The sequence below is a fragment of the Salmo salar genome, chromosome ssa12 (assembly GCF_905237065.1).
Source record: "Salmo salar chromosome ssa12, Ssal_v3.1, whole genome shotgun sequence".
In the NCBI taxonomy this organism is placed as follows: Eukaryota; Metazoa; Chordata; class Actinopteri; order Salmoniformes; family Salmonidae; genus Salmo; species Salmo salar.
The window spans coordinates 7749331-7769724 of record NC_059453.1 but is presented as its reverse complement, the minus strand read 5'-3'; the positions used below and the strand labels follow the sequence as shown (position 1 = coordinate 7769724).

The 20394-nt window shown below is 42.0% G+C and overlaps 1 protein-coding gene and 1 pseudogene across 1 annotated transcript; both read left to right on the top strand.

Moving 5' to 3' along the window:
• Positions 1 to 6281, top strand: part of LOC106594299 (zinc finger protein 850-like) — a 47891-nt pseudogene extending 41610 nt beyond the window's left edge.
• A 5555-nt stretch (positions 6282 to 11836) lies between these two features.
• LOC106594366 (zinc finger protein 883) lies at positions 11837 to 19952 on the top strand. Its single transcript, XM_014185730.2, has 4 exons — positions 11837 to 12364; positions 12794 to 12891; positions 13027 to 13204; positions 17468 to 19952. The coding sequence occupies exons 1-4, from the start codon at positions 12034 to 12036 to the stop codon at positions 18280 to 18282; spliced, it is 1422 nt and encodes a 473-aa protein (XP_014041205.2). The 5' UTR covers positions 11837 to 12033; the 3' UTR covers positions 18283 to 19952.
• Positions 19953 to 20394: the final 442 nt, after the last annotated feature.

Sequence of the window (20394 nt, the reverse complement as noted above, 5' to 3'; positions counted from 1 at the left end):
GGATCATCACTTTTTTTTAAGAATGTTAAATGTCAGAATAATAGTTGAGAGATTTATTTCAGCTTTTATTTATTTCGTCACATTCCCAGTGGGTCAGAAGTTTAAATACACTCAATTCGTATTTGGTAGCATTGCCTTTAAATTGTTTAACTTGGGTCAACCGTTTCGGGTAGCCCCTTCCACAAGCTTCCCCCACAATAAGTTGGGTGAATTCTGGCCCATTCCTCCTGACAGAGCTGGTGTAACTGAGTCAGGTTTGTGGGTCTCCTTGCTCGCACATGCTTTTTCAGTTCTGCCCACAAATTTTCTAAAGGATTGAGGTCAGGGCTTTGTGATGGCCACTCCAATACCTTGACTTTGTTGTCCACCTCTTTGGGGTAGGTGGGACGCTAGCGTCCCTTCTGGCCAAAAGCCGTTGAAATTGCGATAAAATAAATCACTTACCTTTGAATATCTTCCTCTGTTTGCAATCCAAAGGGTCCCAGCTACATAACAAATGGTCCTTTTGTTTGATAAAGTCCTTCTTTATATCCCAAAAAAGTCAGTTTAGTTGGCGCGCTTGACTCAGTAATCCACTGGTTTCCCTAGTTCAAAATGCATACAAATGAATCCTGAAAGTTACCAATAAACTTTGTCCAAACAAGTTAAACAACGTTTCTAATCAATCCTTTGGTATCCTAATATGTAAATAAACGACAAAATTTATAACAGAGAATAGTATGTTCATTACCGGAGATATATAACGAAAGTGCGCACCCTCACCGACGCCAAAATGGGAGCCACCTAGAAAAACTTCAAATTCTAGCTAATTTTTCATAAAACAAGCCTGAAACGCTTTCTAAAGACTGTTGACATCTACTGGAAGCCCTAGCAATCTGGGAGGGTGTTCCTTTGATAGTCTAATTTATTCATTTTTTCCATGATGTCAAGCAAAGAGGCACTAAGTTTGAAGGTAGGCCTTTGAAATACATCCACAGGTACACCTCCAATTGACTCAAATGATGTCAATTAGCCTATCAGAAGCTTATAAAGCCATAACATCATTTTCTGGTATTTTCCAAGCTGTTTAAAGGCACAGTCAACTTAGTTTATGTAAACTCCTGACCCACTGGTATTGTGATAAAGTGAATTATAAGTGAAATAAGACATTTGTGGAGTGGTTGAAAAAAGAGTTTTGATGACTCCAACATAAGTCTATGTAAACTTCAGACTTCAACCGTATGTATATATTTTTTAAACACGCTGTGTAAGCCTTTTCTAAAAGCTGTAAAATTTATTAAATGAAGAAAAACATTTGTGAGACTTGGGCTCCGTCAACAAAATGTATTACATTTTCTACTTTAACAGGTCAAATAATCTCCAAGATATAGACTTTAAAGAACATTGTTTCATTTGGAAATGACTAACTTTTTTTGTTCATGTAACTTACATCAGTGTGCTGCTTACAGTTTAGCTTCCTCCACTGTCCCCATACTTGGCTCAAACTAGTGATCCTCTGCTTCTCAATATGCGTGACCTCTCTCCTTGACATTGAACCGATTGAGCTATACAAAAGGTACCAGTTGGATAGCTCCATCTGTGTCGTTTCAAGCTAGCTGTGGAGTGATCTTACGGCACGTTCTTACCTCCGTTACACATGCTCAGGTTGACTTTCCCACAGAAATCAACCATATACAGTACCAGTCAAAAGTTAGGATACAACTACTCATTCAAGGGTTTTTCTTTATTTTTACTATTTTCTACATTGTAGAATAATGGTGAAGACATCAAAACTATGAAATAACACTTATGGAATCATAGGGTAACCAAAAAAGTGTTAAACAATATGCCACACCTGTCAGGTAAATGGATTGTCTTGGCAAAGTAGCAATTTTAACTAACAGGGATGTAAACAAATTTGTACACCAAATTTGAGAGAAATAAGCTTTCGTGCGTATGGAAAAAATCTGGGATATTTCAGCTCATGAAACATGGGACCAACACTTTACATATTTATATTTTTTGGAACATCTACCCAAAATATTTCACCTTCTTTTTTACTTTACCCAAAATATCGTGACATTATTGATAGTCAAAATGTGTGAACGTCTAAATAAAGAAATGCCATTGTGTCGACCCTATCGACAATGGGGAGGTGTTACTGATGTGCTTTGTGTCTGTCTCCAATGTAAAAAAAAAATTAACAAGTTTTAGTCTTCCACACAAAATTACTTATTTTAGGTTTTCAGGAAGTGTGTAAGTCGCATTCTGTATCATACAGCTATGAAGGTTATATATTTACAACCACCTGCTTGATAGGAATCCAGCGATGTCTGTGTCTTGAGTGTCATAGAACTGTCTAGTGTTTTGTGTTCTGACTTATAAAACAGAATAAAAAAATAAGTAATGTAAACATATCAGTAATTACCAGGATGCTCTACAACATTTGTTTTAAAATCACACAAAGATTGTTTTAAATGATGAAATGTTTGAAAGCTGGCCTCAGGTTATTGAGGAATCTGATTTGGTTTAAACCTCATAGCAAGGCAGTTTTATCATGTGGAGATTTCATTCTGCTCTGTCTTAAAATAAACTCTGTCTTTGGCAGGAGGAAAACCAAACTTGGAGGAACCAAAGACGTCCACACCAGCAAGTCGACACCTCTGCTCCCAGATTGGAAAGAGTTTTACCAAGTTAGGAAGCCTGAAAATATATGAGGGAATACACACAGGGCAGAAGCCTTTCCATTGCTCCCAGTGTGGGAAGAGTTTTAAGCGGTTAGACACCCTCAAAGCTCATGAGCGTATACACACAGGGGAGAAGCCTTTCCATTGCTCCCAGTGTGGGAAGAGTTTTAAGCGGTTAGACACCCTCAAAGCTCACGAGCGTATACACACAGGGGAGAAGCCTTTCCATTGCTCCCAGTGTGGGAAGAGTTTTAGGCGGGTAGACACCCTCAAAGACCATGAGCGTATACACACAGGGGAGAAGCCTTACAAATGCTCAGACTGTGGGATGACATTTCACTCATCACACTCACTTAAAAGTCATGTGAGAATTCACACAGGGGAGAAGCCTTTCCTTTGCTCCCAGTGTGAGAAGAGTTTTAAGCGGTTAGACAACCTCAAAGCTCATGAGCGTATACACACAGGGGAGAAGCCGTTCCATTGCTCCCAGTGTGGGAAGAGTTTTAAGCGGTTACTCATTCTCAACGCTCATGAGCGTATACACACAGGGGAGAAGCCTTTCCTTTGCTCCCAGTGTGGGAAGAGTTTTAAGCGGTTAGACACCCTCAAAGCTCATCAGCGTATACACACAGGGGAGAAGCCTTACAGATGCTCAGACTGTGGGAAGACTTATTACTCATCACACTCACTTAAAAGTCATGTGAGAATTCACACAGGGGAGAAGCCTTTCCATTGCTCCCAGTGTGGGAATAGTTTTCAGCGGTTAGACACCCTCAAAGCTCATGAGCGTATACACACAGGGGAGAAGCCTTTCCATTGCTCCCAGTGTGGGAAGAGTTTTAAGCGGTTAGACACCCTCAAAGCTCATGAGCGTATACACACAGGGGAGAAGCCTTACAAATGCTCACACTGTGGGAAGACATATTACTCATCACACTCACTTAAAAGTCATGTGAGAATTCACACAGGGGAGAAGCCTTTCCATTGCTCCCAGTGTGGGAAGAGTTTTAAGCGGTTAGACACCCTCAAAGCTCATGAGCGTATACACACAGGTGAGAAGCCTTACAAATGCTCAGAATGTGGGATGACATTTTACTTATCACACTCACTTAAAAGTCACATGAGAATTCACACAGGGGAGAGGCCTTTCCATTGCTCCCAGTGTGAGAAGAGTTTTAAGCGGTTACTCACCCTCAAAGCTCATGAGCGTATACACACAGGGGAGAAGCCTTTCCATTGCTCCCAGTGTGGGAAGAGTTTTAAGCGGTTAGACACCCTCAAAGCTCATGAGCGTATACATACAGGGGAGAAGCCTTACAAATGCTCAGACTGTGGGAGGACATATTACTCATCACACTCACTTAAAAGCCATGTAAGAATTCACACAGGGGAGAAGCCTTACCTCTGCTCCCAATGTGGAAAGCATTTTAGTCACTTAGGAAACATGAAAGCTCATGAGCGTATACACACAGGGGAGAAGCTTTACCACTGCTCCCAGTGTGCAAAGAGTTTTAACCATTCGGGAAAGCTGAAAAAACATGTGAGAATCCACACAGGAGACAATAATTACTTCTCCTTGACTTCTTAAAATTCATCAGAGAACATACACAGTGCTCCCAGTGTCTTAAATTGTTGACTGAGAATGTGTTTACTTGTTTATACCTTATGAATTTAAATTGTACAATGTATAGTCAAAAATAGATGTGTTTTTATTTGAAAACTTGAATTGAATATGGAGTACAGTGGTTCGTTCTTTAGAAGTTGCAGCGTACTGCAGCACAGCTTGCATGGTGCCACATAATACTATGACATGTTATTTAAGTGTCAACCACTGTCACCATTAATGCTAGTTAGTGCTAGTTTGACCACCAGAGGGCATCTTTGAGAAGCATTTGATAGCCTTCAATAGTGGCTGTACTAGAGAATGTAAAACTTTTTTGTAAGAACAATGTAAATGGGACTGATTTCAAGAAATTTTGCTTTATTCATTTGATTCATATTATGGTGTTTCTATTCCATATTTTACGTTAGGATGGAACGTAAAATATGGCCCTGTACAACGTGACGGTCCGGAGTAGGCTACAGTACTTGGCTATTTAGCTAAAGAATCCCCGTGTCGTGCGGGCACACCAGAGAACGAGGTTCAATTCCCCGATGGGGAGGAAGGAGTAGGCTGTTCTTGTAAATAAGAATTTGTTCTTAACTGACTTGCGTAGTTAAATAAAGGTTACACTAAGAGCATAACATTTCTACACCATAATTGTATAATTGTAGTCTAACCAATACCCAAACGGAGAAAACAATCTAATTGATTGATCAAGACCAGTCCCCATGCTTGTCTCAAAGCAGCGCAAAACAGTGCTAAAATAGTTGTAGGCTTTTGCTTCAAATCCTATTGCTTCTAGCTTCAGTATGCTCTTTAAATAAATAAGACCTACACCACTTTAAACAGCACATTACTCAACACTCATGAGACTCATGTCACCTACGGTAAATTGAAAAATATGATGTGACTCTCCGCCAATAATTACATAGAGGATTGGAGGATTCTAATTTAAAACCAAAAGCCGCCGCATTGGTCTCCCGGTGACGGCCGGCACGGGTATCGAACCTGCATCAGAGAGGTGTTGGTAAAGGTATATTGTCCTGCCAGTAGCCCATAATGGGCTTTTATAATACTGTACGTGGTGTCTAGGTCAGGATAATCAAAACATTTCTTTATTAAAGACTATCAGAAAGAATGTTAGTACTTATTTATTTTGATCCAAAGCCATGAATGAGTGAGTCACTCAGCTTTATGTAGGTGCCGGCTATATGACTGTGCCATCAACTTGATAATATATAACGATATTTTAGAGGTCATTTCATTTTCAAAAAAACTAAAGTGAGCGATTTGTAATCTGAATAAAGGCCAAACCATTTATTTCTGTTTTTAGAGGGAGAGAAACGCTCGGCCAGTTTTGCGCCGCCCTGTGGGACTCCCAATCACAGTCAGATGTGATACATAATACTTTTTGTTGTATTATTTTATTTAATTTTTCTGGTGGATTAAACTGAAATTGCAACCAATCACGGCCGGTTGGGATTCAGCCAACCTGACTAAGAAATACATTTGATGATAGAAGTCTCCCCCTATCCTCCTTCTAGGCAAGTCTTTTGTCCAGCTACCTGCTAATAGCCATAATGGCGCTGTACGACATGACCATGTGTGTTTTGAAAGACTATTTTCCAGTAAGCAAAAATGTGTTTACCTTCATTAGACAACTTTGTTCCAATATTTCTGTCATTCATTGATATTTATTCCCACAGTAATTCGTTATGGATTCATAACTAAATAAACATCTGCATTTTGAAAGGGTATTTTTATCATTATTAACGAAAGCATAAAGATGTTGATCAAGAAATACTGTACTGCTGTTTTGAGTTAGAAATGTAACACTTAAGAGTACTTAAGCATCGAATACATTGCAGGTAGAGGGATGTTCACACCTACAGTAGCTGGGATATAAAGAGTCTGTTGTCCTGCTAATCGGGCTACAAGTGTCTGAAAACCTGTTTTGAAAATGCCACCAGCTGTCCATCACTACTGTAAATAAAAACACAGCATCTTGTTTACGTTCTTTATTGTAACCACGTCACAAATCATTTGTATCTACCTTTCCAATTGCTTTTAGAGTTTGAGATTTACAAATGTGCGCTTTTCATATAATTTTTCGTTAAATCCAGTTTGGATTTAAGTATAACTTTTGACTGATGCCTTTAGTGAGAGGTCTAATGCTTTAATATTTAATAATATCTGCCCTCTGAATTAATATCTAAGATGCATTTTTCACGCCATTATTAGTTACATTGTTTTAGTTTGAAAGTGCAGACAGGCACTAAGAACAGCGGGAGCGTTTCCTTAGTCAGCGCCATTATTAATGCAATGCCCCTTAAAGTGTTGCTCTGTGCTACCCAGTGGGGCGGGGGTCCACCCCCCTTCCTCCTCCCTTTCCCATGGGCTAGGTCCGTCTTCTGTGCGCGGCTCTGCGACCCATCCCGTGCCCTCTTGCCTTGAACCTTGCGCGCCTTTCGCTGATTCAGTGGATACAGCTGGAGAACTGCAAGGCAATCCCATTGTGCACCACTCTGGAGACATGACCAATATATATATTGTCCTGCTAATAACAGGGCTAATAATATATCTGTGAGAATATTGTGCTGGCTAATTTCTGCATTACCAAATGAGGAGAGTTACAAACTTCACACAACAGTCAGAGTTATACTTAAACTACATCTTTAATAATAAGAACTTTGCAATAGCATTGACTTTCAATGATGCGCCATTTCTAATGAACCATTGAAAGTGACAACACAAAAGTACAAAGATCTTTTATAGCCAAGATACACCCCTAAAACGAGGTTCTAATCCTGTTCCTGGTACTTCATAGCACAAAAACACCATCTCATCCAATGGCATAAATCAATTGTCAACTCTAGATACTCCCATCTCAAGTAAACCCCCTCTTGACCCACTCCTAGACAAGCTCACTGAGGGTAGTGAGCCTCTAGGTTATACACTATCCCAGGATAAGTGTGAGATCTATGAGAGGACATACAATGGTCCCAGACACTGCCATACACCTTCCCCCAATGCCAAAGGAGGGACATTGTGGAGACAAGTAATTGGTTCCCCATTAATCACGCCATCCCTTCACATGGTTTAACAGATACATTCACATACGAAGACAATGTTCCATCCTGTCCTCTTCCCTTTCTGATATTCTGCATAGCACCAGGGATATGTGAAAGACAAGCCTGACCTCTCCCCTCTCTGTGGCCCAAGTGACTGAGCCCCAGCTGAGGGAAGAAATGCAACTGCCAACACTAGACCACATCGACCTGACCAAATACATTCTAATAGACACGTATATCACATAAACATATTATGCAATACAAGCATTATAACATAATCTAGCAATTTTCCACGACAATATCCAAGGAGCTTTTATATCATTCTAAATGAATAATAATAATAATAATCGCTTTGTTTAAGAAATAATATTTTGGAGATTTAGTTTTCAAATAATGTGAAATGAGTGAGAAAAGGGCCATTCTTGAACCTGGGGTGAGACATTGTTACTAATTTGTAAATAAGGCCAGTTAGTTATTTATTTCTGTTTTTAGAAGGAGAGAAATCAAAAGCCTACCATCTCCTCATGGGTCTCGCGGTCGGCACAGGTATTGAACCAGCATCTGTAACAGCACAGTTTGCACTGCGATGCAGTGTCTTAGACCGCTGCGCCACTCCGGAGCTGTACATTGCTGTGGAAGAAGAAGAGGAGGGTGTTACAGTGAAAGAAGAGAAAGCATCCTCTTCCTCTCTAAAAGGTTCTATCTCAATAAAGGTGAAGGAGGAAGACGTTTTGGGAGTGAAAGGGGAGGAGACAGAAGATCAGATTAACAGCAGTGAATACTGTCTTAAAAACGGGCACAAACTATGCCGTTGTTGAACTAATGTGGGGTTTTAAAGGGGCATTCTACTGGAGTTTTACACTTGAATATGTTATTCTGTACTGTAGGAATTGTGAACGTTTCAATCTGCCATTGGTACATACATTTTTGGGACTTTAAGATTTATTGGATCCCTACAAGTCAGCTGGGCTAGACAATCTGGACCCTTTCTTTCTAAAATTATCAGCCAAAATTGTTGCAACCCCTATTACTAGCCTGTTCAACCTCTCTTTTGTATCGTCTGAGATCCCCAAAGATTGAAAAGCTGCTGCGGTCATCCCCCTCTTCAAAAGGGGGAGACACTCTAGACCCAAACTGTTATAGACCTATATCCATCCTGCCCTACCTTTCTAAAATCTGTGAAAGCCAAGTTAACAAACAGATCACCGACCAGTTCGAATCCCACTGTACCTTCTCCACTATGCAATCTGGTTTCCGAGCTGGTGCACCTCAGCCACGCTCAAGGTCCTAAACAATATCATAACTGCCATCGATAAAAGACAGTACTGTGCAGCCGTCTTCATCGACCTGACCAAGGCTTTCGACTCTGTCAATCACCGCATTCTTATCGGCAGACTCAATATCCTTGGCTTCTCAAATGACTGCCTCGCCTGGTTCACCAACTACTTCTCAGATAAGAGTTATTCACCAGGTTACCTAACAGAACCCTGATTCTATGATGTTCACCAGGTTACCTAACAGAACCCTGATTCTATGATATTCACCAGGTTACCTAACTGAACCCTGATTCTGTGATATTCACCAGGTTACCTAACTGAACCCTGATTCTATGATATTCACCAGGTTACCTAACAGAACCCTGATTCTGTGATATTCACCAGGTTACCTAACAGAACCCTGATTCTATGATATTCACCAGGTTACCTAACTGAACCCTGATTCTATGATATTCACCAGGTTACCTTTCACACATGGAAGACGGGAGCGACTACGTCCCTTATAAGGGAAGTGGCGTGGTCTGCTATTGGCCATTGCTCGATTGACGTTGTTTGACTGGATCTCCCTAGACTCCGCCCCTAACGAGGCTTATAATATCATAGAACCGGGGTTATGTTAGGTAACGTTAAGTTACATGTCCTACTTTGCTAATTTCTCTGTATTAAATGGCCCATAACTTTAACACAAGCAGAGATCCTGAAACTGATATACCCATAAAGTATATTATGTTCAACTATTTAAAAATAATATTAACATTTGTTTTCAATATTCATGTTTATATTTTTCAATATTCATGTGGTAAAAAAACGAAGGTTTTGGACTTCCACACAATAATTAACACTGTCTTTGGCAGGAGGAAAATCAAACATGGAGGACCCAAAGACGTCCAAACCAGCAAGACGACACCTCTGCTCCCAGATTGGAAAGAGTTTTACCAAGTTAGGAAGCCTGAAAAGACATAAGTGGACACACACAGGAGCGAAGCCACACCATTGCTCCCAGTGTGGAAAGAGTTTCAAATTGTTACGAACCCTTAAAGGTCATGAGCGAATACACACAGGGGAGAAGCCATACCATTGCACCCAGTGTGCAAAGCGTTTTCCCATTAAGGAAGCCTGAAAGCTCATGAGCGAATACACACAGGGTAGAAATCTTACAAATGCTTAGACTGTGGGAAGATATATTACTCATCACAGTCGCTTAAAAGTCATGTGAGAATCCACACAGGGGAGAAGCCTTACCACTGCTCCCAGTGCGCAAAGCGTTTTACCCATTTACGATGCCTGAACGTTCATGAGCGAATACACATCGGGGAGAAGCCCTACCACTGCTTACACTGTGGAAGAGATTTAACCATTCAGGAAAGCTGAAAGAACACATGAAACTGCACACAGGTGAGAAGTCTTACAAATGCAAGTCCATATGAATGTTCAATACACACAATAGGTTGATCAGTAGCCAGTTAGCTAGATGTACAGTCCAATATGAATGTTCCATATGTAACCGATGTGAAATGGCTAGTTAGTTAGCGGTGGTGCGCGCTAATAGTGTTTCAATCAGTGACGTCACTCGCTCTGAGACTTGAAGTAGGGTTTCCCCTGGCGTTGCAAGGGCCGCGGCTTTTGTGGCGCGATGGGTAACGATGCTTCGGTGGGTGTCAGTTGTTGATGTGTGCAAGGGTCCCTGGTTCGAGCCCGGGTTGGGGCGAAGAGAGGGACGGAACCTACACTGTTACATTGGTGCCGTGACCCGGATCATTGGTTGCTGTGGAAAAGGAGGAGGTCAAAGGGGGGGTGAGTGTAACCGATGTGAAATGGCTAGTTAGTTAGCGGTGGTGCACGCTAATAGCGTTTCAATCGGTGACGTCACTCGCTCTGAGACTTGAAGTAGGGTTACCCCTTGCGTTGCAAGGGCCGCGGCTTTTGTGGCGCGATGGGTAACGATGCTTCGTGGGGTGTCAGTTGTTGATGTGTGCAAGGGTCCCTGGTTCGAGCCCAGGTTGGGGCGAAGAGAGGGACGGAACCTACACTGTTACATTGATGCTGTTGACCCGGATCGTTGGTTGCTGCGGAAAAGGAGGAGGTCAAAGGGGGGGTGAGTGTAACCGATGTGAAATGGCTAGTTAGTTAGCGGTGGTGCGCGCTAATAGCGTTTCAATCGGTGACGTCACCCGCTCTGAGACTTGAAGTAGGGTTGCCCCTTGCGTTGCAAGGGCCGCGGCTTTTGTGGCGCGATGGGTAACGATGCTTTGTGGGGTGTCAGTTGTTGATGTGTGCAAGGGTCCCTGGTTCGAGCCCAGGTTGGGGCGAAGAGAGGGACGGAACCTACACTGTTACATTGATGCTGTTGACCCGGATCGTTGGTTGCTGCGGAAAAGGAGGAGGTCAAAGGGGGGGTGAGTGTAACCGATGTGAAATGGCTAGTTAGTTAGCGGTGGTGCGCGCTAATAGCGTTTCAATCGGTGACGTCACTCGCTCTGAGACTTGAAGTAGGGTTGCCCCTTGCGTTGCAAGGGCCGCGGCTTTTGTGGCGCGATGGGTAACGATGCTTCGTGGGGTGTCAGTTGTTGATGTGTGCAAGGGTCCCTGGTTCGAGCCCGGGTTGGGGCGAAGAGAGGGACGGAACCTACACTGTTACACTGAACAAATCACAACTGGATTGATGCAAATAATCATGATATCATTCTGCAAGGTAGGCATAGACTACTTTGTAGTTAACATTTAATTGACAAGGTTTTTGGGAAAGCTTTTCTATCAACCAGAAGATGGTTGTCATTAGCATCATCGCTAACAGCTACACATAGTGGTAGACAAATGCACTCAGACAGGGACATTTCCTGGCTGTTTCCTCTTCAGAAACTTGAAGGAAAATACAAATCACTTAGACAAATTTAACGACGACTTGCAGGCAGTGGGTTCAGTATAACTATGACAAAAAAATGAATACTCTTTAATCTGTCACCTAATCCTACCTAATGGGCAGGTCAGCCCTGGAGTAAAGTATTGGCTGTAAGAAGTAAGAGAAAACATAACATCTGGTTGTTTTTAAATGACTACTTATGACATTGCTTGCCAGAATAAACATAGAAATTAATATTTTTCCAATCTGCGTTACTCACTCCAGTCAGCAGATGGCGATATGAGTATTTCAGGTGATGCTTCTTGCGTGACGTATAATCTAGTGGACGGAACTGGAGGCTTCTTCAACAGCGACAAAAGGCTTCTGAGTCAACCTACGCGGTGGTTTGCTAGCGAACATAAAACTGAAACGTTGAAGCTCTTTAGACCAATCTTGTTACTGTTAGTGTTTTGAATGTAATTATTTTTACTTATCTACTAGTTCATTTAGACGTAATTTGCTTGTTAAATTAGTAAATGTGTTAAATTGATACTGCACTAGGCTAATCGACCGGAGCATGAGCTCTCTAAGCTCGACGGAGAAAGAAGCTCTGATGAAAGGAGAGGAAGAAGCTTTCAGGATGAAAAAGGAGGAAGAGGAGCCTATCACATTGAAAGAAGTAGAGGATGATATTACAGTGAAAGAGGAAGATGTGGAAGAGGAGGAGGTAGAATCTTTCAGAATCAAAAAGGAGGAAGATGCCATAACATTGAAAGAAGAGAATGTAGTGAAAGAAGAGGAAGAACCTTTTGGAGTAAAAGAGGAAGAGGAGGATATCTCAATAAAAGAGGAGGAAGACGTTTTGGAAGTGAAAAAGGAGGAGGAGGCTGAAGATCGGATTACCACCAGTGAGTACTGTCTTAAAAACGGGCACAAACTATGCAGTTCTTGAAATGTTGTTTTAAAGGGGCATTCTACTGAAGTTCTACACTTGAATATGTTGTTCAGTACTGTAGGAATTGTTTAAGGGACAATCTGCCATTGGTACATATATTTTTGGGACTTCGATGTATTGAATTCTCATTCTCCATGTGGTCTTCATTAAAGTTCATCTCATCTAATATAACAGGCTTTTAATATTGGTCCATAATTTCTACTTAAAATATCAAATGGATGTAAAAGGCACCCATTTTGTGGAAATGACCCTTTACATTTACAACACAAACAATATTTTACAAAATCATGATGAAAGTGGCCATTTTAGACACATTCATCCTTCTTGGTTGCAATAGACGGTCATAAGTTTACCATCTTGTTTGATGTTCTCGTTCACACAGGAGAGAGACATGACTATTGTGGATCCTCTGGGGAGCCTCAACAACATCCTGATGCTGACGAGTCAGAGAAGAGTCTCTCCAGATCAGAACACCAGATGGTACAGCTTGGTCTGGTCTAGCATACAGCTTGCTCTATCAGGGTCTGGGCTGGGTTTCTGTAAAGCACTTTATGACAACAGTGACATCAGCATCCATAATGATATGTGTCTGTGTCCCCTCTTTATGGTTACCAGGACAACGCTAGCTCTTCCTCCCTCCCGGAGTCCCTGTGTTGTGCCTCTCCCGGTAGCACCTTACTGCTGGGTATGAAGAGGTTGTCTGTGCTGCTGGTGGACTGCAGGAAAACAACGGGGCTGAGTGGAACTGTGAGAGGAGGAGAAGAGAAGAAAGGATCAGATTTGACACATCAAAGTAAGTGTTGTAGTTTAGTTTGAACAAATAAAATAGATCTGGTATCTGTTACCAGGACAACCAGCAGAGTTCTGTTAGTTGACATGAAGATAGACTGGTGGATATGGATGTTATGAATATCATAACACTGAAAAAGGATTCTGTCAATGAAAAGAGAGAAAACAATAGACCATAGAAAACCTTAACATCTGATCTACACAACTTGGAACGGTCGTTAAGACACAAACAGCTTACAGACGGTAGGCAATTAAGGTTACAGTTATGAAAACTTAGGACTCTAAAGAGGCCTTTCTACTGACTCTGGAAAAACACCAAAAGAAAGATGCCCAGGGTCCCTGCTCATCTGCGTGAACATGCCTTAGGCATGCTGCAAGGAGGCATGAGGACTGTAGATGTGGCCAGGGCAATAAATTGCAATGTCCGTACTGTGAGACGCCTAAGACATCGCTACAGGGAGACAGGACGGACAGCTGATCGTCCTCGCAGTGGCTGACCACGTGTAAAAACACCTGCACAGGATCGGTACATCCGAACATCACACCTGCGGGACAGGTACAGGATGGCAACAACAACTGCCCACGTTACACCAGGAACGCACAATCCCAACATCGGTGCTCAGACTGTCCACAATAATCTGAGAAAGGCTGGACTGAGGGCTTGTAGGCCTGTTGAAAGGCAGGTCCTCACCAGACATCACCGGTAACAACGTCGCCTCTGGACTCAAACCCACCGTCACTGGACCAGACAGGACTGGGTAACATCTCACAGCAAGTACTGGCAAATCTGGTGCAGTCCATGAGGAGAAGATGCACTGCAGAACTTAATGCAGCTGGTGGCCAAACCAGATACTGACTGTTACTTTTGATTTTGACCCCCCCCCCCCCTTTGTTCAGGGACACGTTATTCCATTTCAGTTAGTCACATGTCTGTGGAACTTGTTCAGTTTATGTCTGTTGTTGAATCTTGTTATGTTCAAATATTTACACATGTTAAGTTTGCTGAAAATAAACGCAGTTGACAGTGAGGACGTTTCTTTTTTTTGTTGAGTTTAGATTGACGAGGGGGAAAAAACAATTTAATCAATTTTAGAATAAGGCTGAAACGTAACAAAATGTGGAAAAGGCGAAGGGGTCTGAATACTTAACGAATGCACTGTGTGTGTGTGTGTGTGTGTGTGTGTGTGTGTGTGTATACTGAACCAAAATATAAACAACAATTTCAACTATCAGTGTGGATGACGGATCACCACCTCAAGCTGAACCTCGGCAAGACGGAGCTGCTCTTCCTCCCGGGGAAGGACTGCCCGTTCCATGATCTCGCCATCACGGTTGACAACTCCCTTGTGTCCTCCTCCCAGAGTGCTAAGAACCTTGGCGTGATCCTGGACAACACCCTGTCGTTCTCCACTAACATCAAGGCGGTGACCCGATCCTGTAGGTTCATGCTCTACAACATTCGCAGAGTACGACCCTGCCTCACACAGGAAGCGGCGCAGGTCCTAATCCAGGCACTTGTCATCTCCCGTCTGGATTACTGCAACTCGCTGTTGGCTGGGCTCCCTGCCTGTGCCATTAAACCCCTACAACTCATCCAGAACGCCGCAGCCCGTCTGGTGTTCAACCTTCCCAAGTTCTCTCACGTCACCCCGCTCCTCCGCTCTCTCCACTGGCTTCCAGTTGAAGCTCGCATCCGCTACAAGACCATGGTGCTTGCCTACGGAGCTGTGAGGGGAACGGCACCTCCATACCTTCAGGCTCTGATCAGGCCCTACACCCAAACAAGGGCACTGCGTTCATCCACCTCTGGCCTGCTGGCCCCCTACCTCTGAGGAAGCACGGTTCCCGCTCAGCCCAGTCCAAACTGTTCGCTGCTCTGGCACCCCAATGGTGGAACAAGCTCCCTCACGACACCAGGACAGCGGAGTCAATCACCACCTTCCGGAGACACCTGAAACCCCACCTCTTTAAGGAATACCTGGGATAGGATAAAGTAATCCTTCTAACCCCCCCCTTAAAAGATTTAGATGCACTATTGTAAAGTGGTTGTTCCACTGGATATCATAAGGTGAATGCACCAATTTGTAAGTCGCTCTGGATAAGAGCGTCTGCTAAATGACTTAAATATAAATGTAAATGTAAATCTTGGCAAAGAATAAATGTTCACTAACAGGCATGTAAAAAATTCTGCAATCTTTTTTTTCAGCTCATTAAACATCGAACGCTTTACATGTTGCGTTTATATTTTTGTTTATTGTAGTTACTATCAGTTTTAGGAACATCTCAAATATTTCACCTTATTTTTTACTTTACCCAAAATATGACATCAGCGATAGTCAAAATGTTGAAAATCTGTGAACGTCTAAATAAGAAATTGGGCCATTTAAACAGCATGTGTCGAACCCTTTCGACAACGGGGAGATTTTACTGATGTGCTTTGTGTCTTCGACGTAAAAACAAGTTTTGGATTTCCACTTAAAATTACTTATTTACTTATTTTATGTTTAAGGAAGTGTGTACAGTCGTGGCCAAAAGTTTTGAGAATGACACAAATATTAATTTTCACTAAGTCTGCTGCCTCAGTTTGTATGATGGCAATTTGCATATACTCCAGAATGTTATGAAGAGTGATCAGATTAATTGCAATTAATTAATTGCAAAGTCCCTCTTTGCCATGCAAATGAACTGAATCCCCCCCAAAACTGGAAGCTTCAAAAGGAGGGGGGTGCTTGGAATCATTGTTCTTCCTCTGTCACCCATGGTTACCTGCAAGGAAACACGTGCCGTCACCATTGCTTTGCACAAAAAGGGCTTCACAGGCAAGGATATTGCTGCCAGTAAGATTGCACCTAAATCAACCATTTATCAGATCATCAAGAACTTCAAGGAGAATGGTTCAATTGTTGTGAAGAATGCTTCAGGGCACCCAAGAAAGTCCAGCAAGTGCCAAGACCGTCTCCTAAAGTTGATTCCGCTGCGGGATCGGGGTACCACCAGTACAGAGCTTGCTCAGGAATGGCAGCAGGCAGGTGTGAGTGCATCTGCACGCACAGTGAGGCGAAGACTTTTGGAGGATGGCTTGGTGTCAAGAAGGGCAGCAAAGAAGCCACTTCTCTCCAGGAAAAACATCAGGGACAGACTGATATTCTGCAAAAGGTACAGGGATTGGACTGCTGAGGACTGGAGTAAAGTCATTTTCTCTGATGAATCCCCTTTCCGATTGTTTGGGGCATCCGGAAAAAAGCTTGTCCGGAGAAGACAAGGTGAGCGCTACCATCAGTCCTGTGTCATGCCAACAGTAAAGCATCCTGAGACCATTCATGTGTGGGGTTGCTTCTCAGCCAAGGTAGTGGGCTCACTCACAATGTTGCCTAAGAACACAGCCATGAATAAAGAATGGTACCAACACATCCTCCGAGAGAAACTTCTCCCAACCATCCAGGAACAGTTTGGTGACGAACAATGCCTTTTCCAGCATGATGGAGCACCTTGCCATGAGGAAAAAGTGATAACTTAGTGGCTCGGGGAACAAAACATCAATATTTTGGGTCCATGGCCAGGAATCTCCCCAGACCTTAATCCCATTGAGAACTTGTGGTCAATCCTCAAGAGGCGGGTGGACAAACAAAAACCCACAAATTCTGACAAACTCCAAGCATTGATTATGCAAGAATGGGCTGCCATCAGTCAGGATGTGGCCCAGAAGTGAACTGACAGCATGCCAGGGCGGATTGCAGAGGTCTTGAAAAAGAAGGGTCAACACTGCAAATATTGACTCTTTGCATCAACTTAATGTCATTGTCAATAAAAGCCTTTGACACTTATGAAATGGTTGTAATTATACTTCAGTGTTCCATAGTAACATCTGACAAAAATATCTAAAGACACTGAAGCAGCAAACTTTGTGGAAATTAATGTGTCATTCTGAAAACTTTTGGCCACAACTGTAGGTCTCATTCTGTATCATACAGCTATGAAAGTTATATATTTAGAACCACCTGCTCGATTGGAATCCAGCGACGTCTGTGTCTTCAGTGTCCTAGAACTGTTCTGACTTGTAAACAGAATGAATAAAATAAGTAATGTAAACATATCAGTAATTACCAGGAAACTCTACAACATTTGTTTTAAAAACACACCAAGATTGTTAAAAATGTCCTCAGGTTATTGAGGGATCTGATTAGGATTTACCCTCGTAGCAAGGCCGTTTTATCATGTGGAGGTTTCATTCGGGTCTCTATTTTAAAAAACACACTGTCTTTGGCAGGAGAAAGACCAGACTCAGAGGAACCAGAGCCAGGGACGTCCAAACCAGAAAGACGACACCAGTGTTCCTACTGTGGAAAGGGTTGTAACCACTTATGTGAGCTGAAACAACATGAGAGAATACACACAGGGGAGAAGCCTTACCACTGCTCCCAGTGCGGAAAGAGTTTTAGCCATAAAGGAAACCTGAAGCAACACGAGAGAATACACACAGGGGAGAAGCCTTACCACTGCTTCCAGTGTGGAAAGAGTTTTAACCTGTTAGGGTACCTGAAACGACATGAACGATTACACACAGGAGAGAAGCCTTACCACTGTTACCAGTGTGGAAAGGGTTGTAACCTCTTATGGGAGCTGAAACAACATGAGAGAATACACACAGGGGGGAAGCCTTATCACTGCTCTCAGTGCAGCAAGAATTTTAACCTCTTATGGGAGCTGAAACAACATGAGAGAATACACACAGGGGAGAAGCCTTACCACTGCTCGCAGTGTGGAAAGAGTTTTAACCAGAAAGGACACATGAAAGCTCATGAGAGAATACACACAGGGGAGAAGCCTTATCACTGCTCCCAGTGTGGAAAGAGATTTAACCATATAAGGAACCTGAAAGTCCATGAGATAATACACACAGGGGAGAAGCCTTACCACTGCTCCCAGTGTGGCAAATGTTTTAACCAGTTAGGGGCCCTGAAACAACATGAGAGAATACACACAGGGGAGAAGCCTTACCACTGCTCCCAGTGTGGAAAGTGTTTCAACGGGTCAGGGGATCTGAAAAAACATGAGAGAATACACACCAGGGAGAAGCCTTAACCCAGTGTGGAAGGAGTTTTTACCAGAAAAGCAACCTGAACCAACACGAGAAAATACACAGAAGCCATACCACTCCTCCCAGGGTGCAAAGCTTTTGCCCATTAAGGAAGCCTGAAAGAACACATGAGACTGCACACAGAGGAGAAGGCTTACAAAAGCTCAGACTCTTTGAGAACATTTTACTCATAACAATCACTTAAACGTCATGAGAAAATCCACACAGGAGAGAGAAATTACTTCTCTTAGCGTGTATATTGATATTTCACATCACATTGACTTAAAACTCATCAGAGAACATACACAGTGCTCCTGTCTTATATTGTTGACCGATAATGTGTTTACCTGTTTTTACCATATGAAATTGAATTGTACAAAGTATACTCAAACATATATTTGTATGTTTTTATTAGAAAACATTAATTGAATATGGAGTATGTCAGTTTGAATATAAAGTAGATCATATTCCATGTGTTTAAATTGTCCTTTTTTAAACTCTATGTGTGTTTATCTGGGTGTGTCATTCCTCCAGCACTACAGATAATCAAGTGATATTTGGATGTGATGCATTTGCTCCATTGTTTACATTTGCATTGTTGGCCCACTGATGATTTAATGAAATGAAAATGTTCAGACTTTGTAATGGAAAATCTTAATTGTATGTGTCCACAGAACTGAGTATGTGACTAACCTTGTGAAACTGTCCTATTATAATCTCCTGTTCTTGGAAGTATCATCCTGTGTTGCTAACCAGCTGCACCTGTGTCCTTGTATGAATGAAGTCCCTCCCAGGAACAATAAACTATAAAGATATGTGCTCGTAACCCAATGCTCCGGAATTTAAACTGTCTCCATTTCGCTGTGTAACTAGTGTATAAGAGGTCATACAAAGATTCTGCTGTGACTCTTATGTGGATGATGTTATAAATATTTGTTGGTATGATTTGATTAATGAGGAGTATCCAGACGCTGCACTTCATGAATTTATGAAATTGCTTCTAACAATTATTGATAAACATGTACCTGTTAAGAAACTGACTGGTTGAACTGTTAAGGCTCCATGGATTGATGAGGAATTGAAAAACTGTATGGTTGAAAGAGATGGGGCAAAAGGAGTGGCTAATAAGTCTGGCTGCACATCTGGCTGGCTTACATACTGTAAATTGAGAAATGATGTGACCAAACTCAACAAAAAGAATAAACTTTATTATGAATCCTAGATCAATGATATAAAGAATGGTGGAAACAAACTTGTAAAAAAACATAATGAAAGAAAAGCAGTGCAAGTATTGAATTTTGTAAAGTTAGTGTGGGAGAGGTGGAAGAATTGTTATCGATCATGAATGACTGTCACGTCCTGACCATAGTAAGATGTTATTTTCTATGGTAGATTATGTCAGGGCGTGACGGTGTGTTTTGTGTTTTTCTATGTTATGGTTGAAAGAGATGGGGCAAAAGGAATGGCTAATAATCTGGCTGGCTTACGTACTGCACATTGAGAAATTATGTGACCAAACTCAACAAAATAATAAACTTTATTATGAATCCTAGATCAATGATATAAAGAATGGTGGAAACAAACTTGTAAAAAAACATAATGAAAGAAAAGCAGTGCAAGTATTGAATTTTGTAAAGTTAGTGTGGGAGAGGTGGAAGAATTGTTATCGATCATGAATGACTGTCACGTCCTGACCATAGTAAGATGTTATTTTCTATGGTAGAGTAGGTCAGGTCGTGACGGGGTGTTTTGTGTTTTTCTATGTTTTCTATATCTATGTTTAGTTCTAGTTTTCTATTTCTATGTTGCTTTTTGGGGGGATGATCTCCAATTAGAGGCAGCTGGTCCTCGTTGTCTCTAATTGGAGATCATACTTAAGTAGTTTTTTTTCTTCCCATCTGTGTTGTGGGCAGTTGTATTCTGTTTAGTCTATGTACCTGACAGAACTGTGAGCTGATTGTTTTCACTTTTGTTATTTTCTTTAGTGTTTTTGAGTTAAAATAAATTTCATCATGAGCACTCAACACGCTGCACTTTGGTCCCCTCTCTACGACAGCTGATACATTGACAAACCTCCTGGCATTGACAACTTAGATGGAAAGCTACTGAGGACAGCA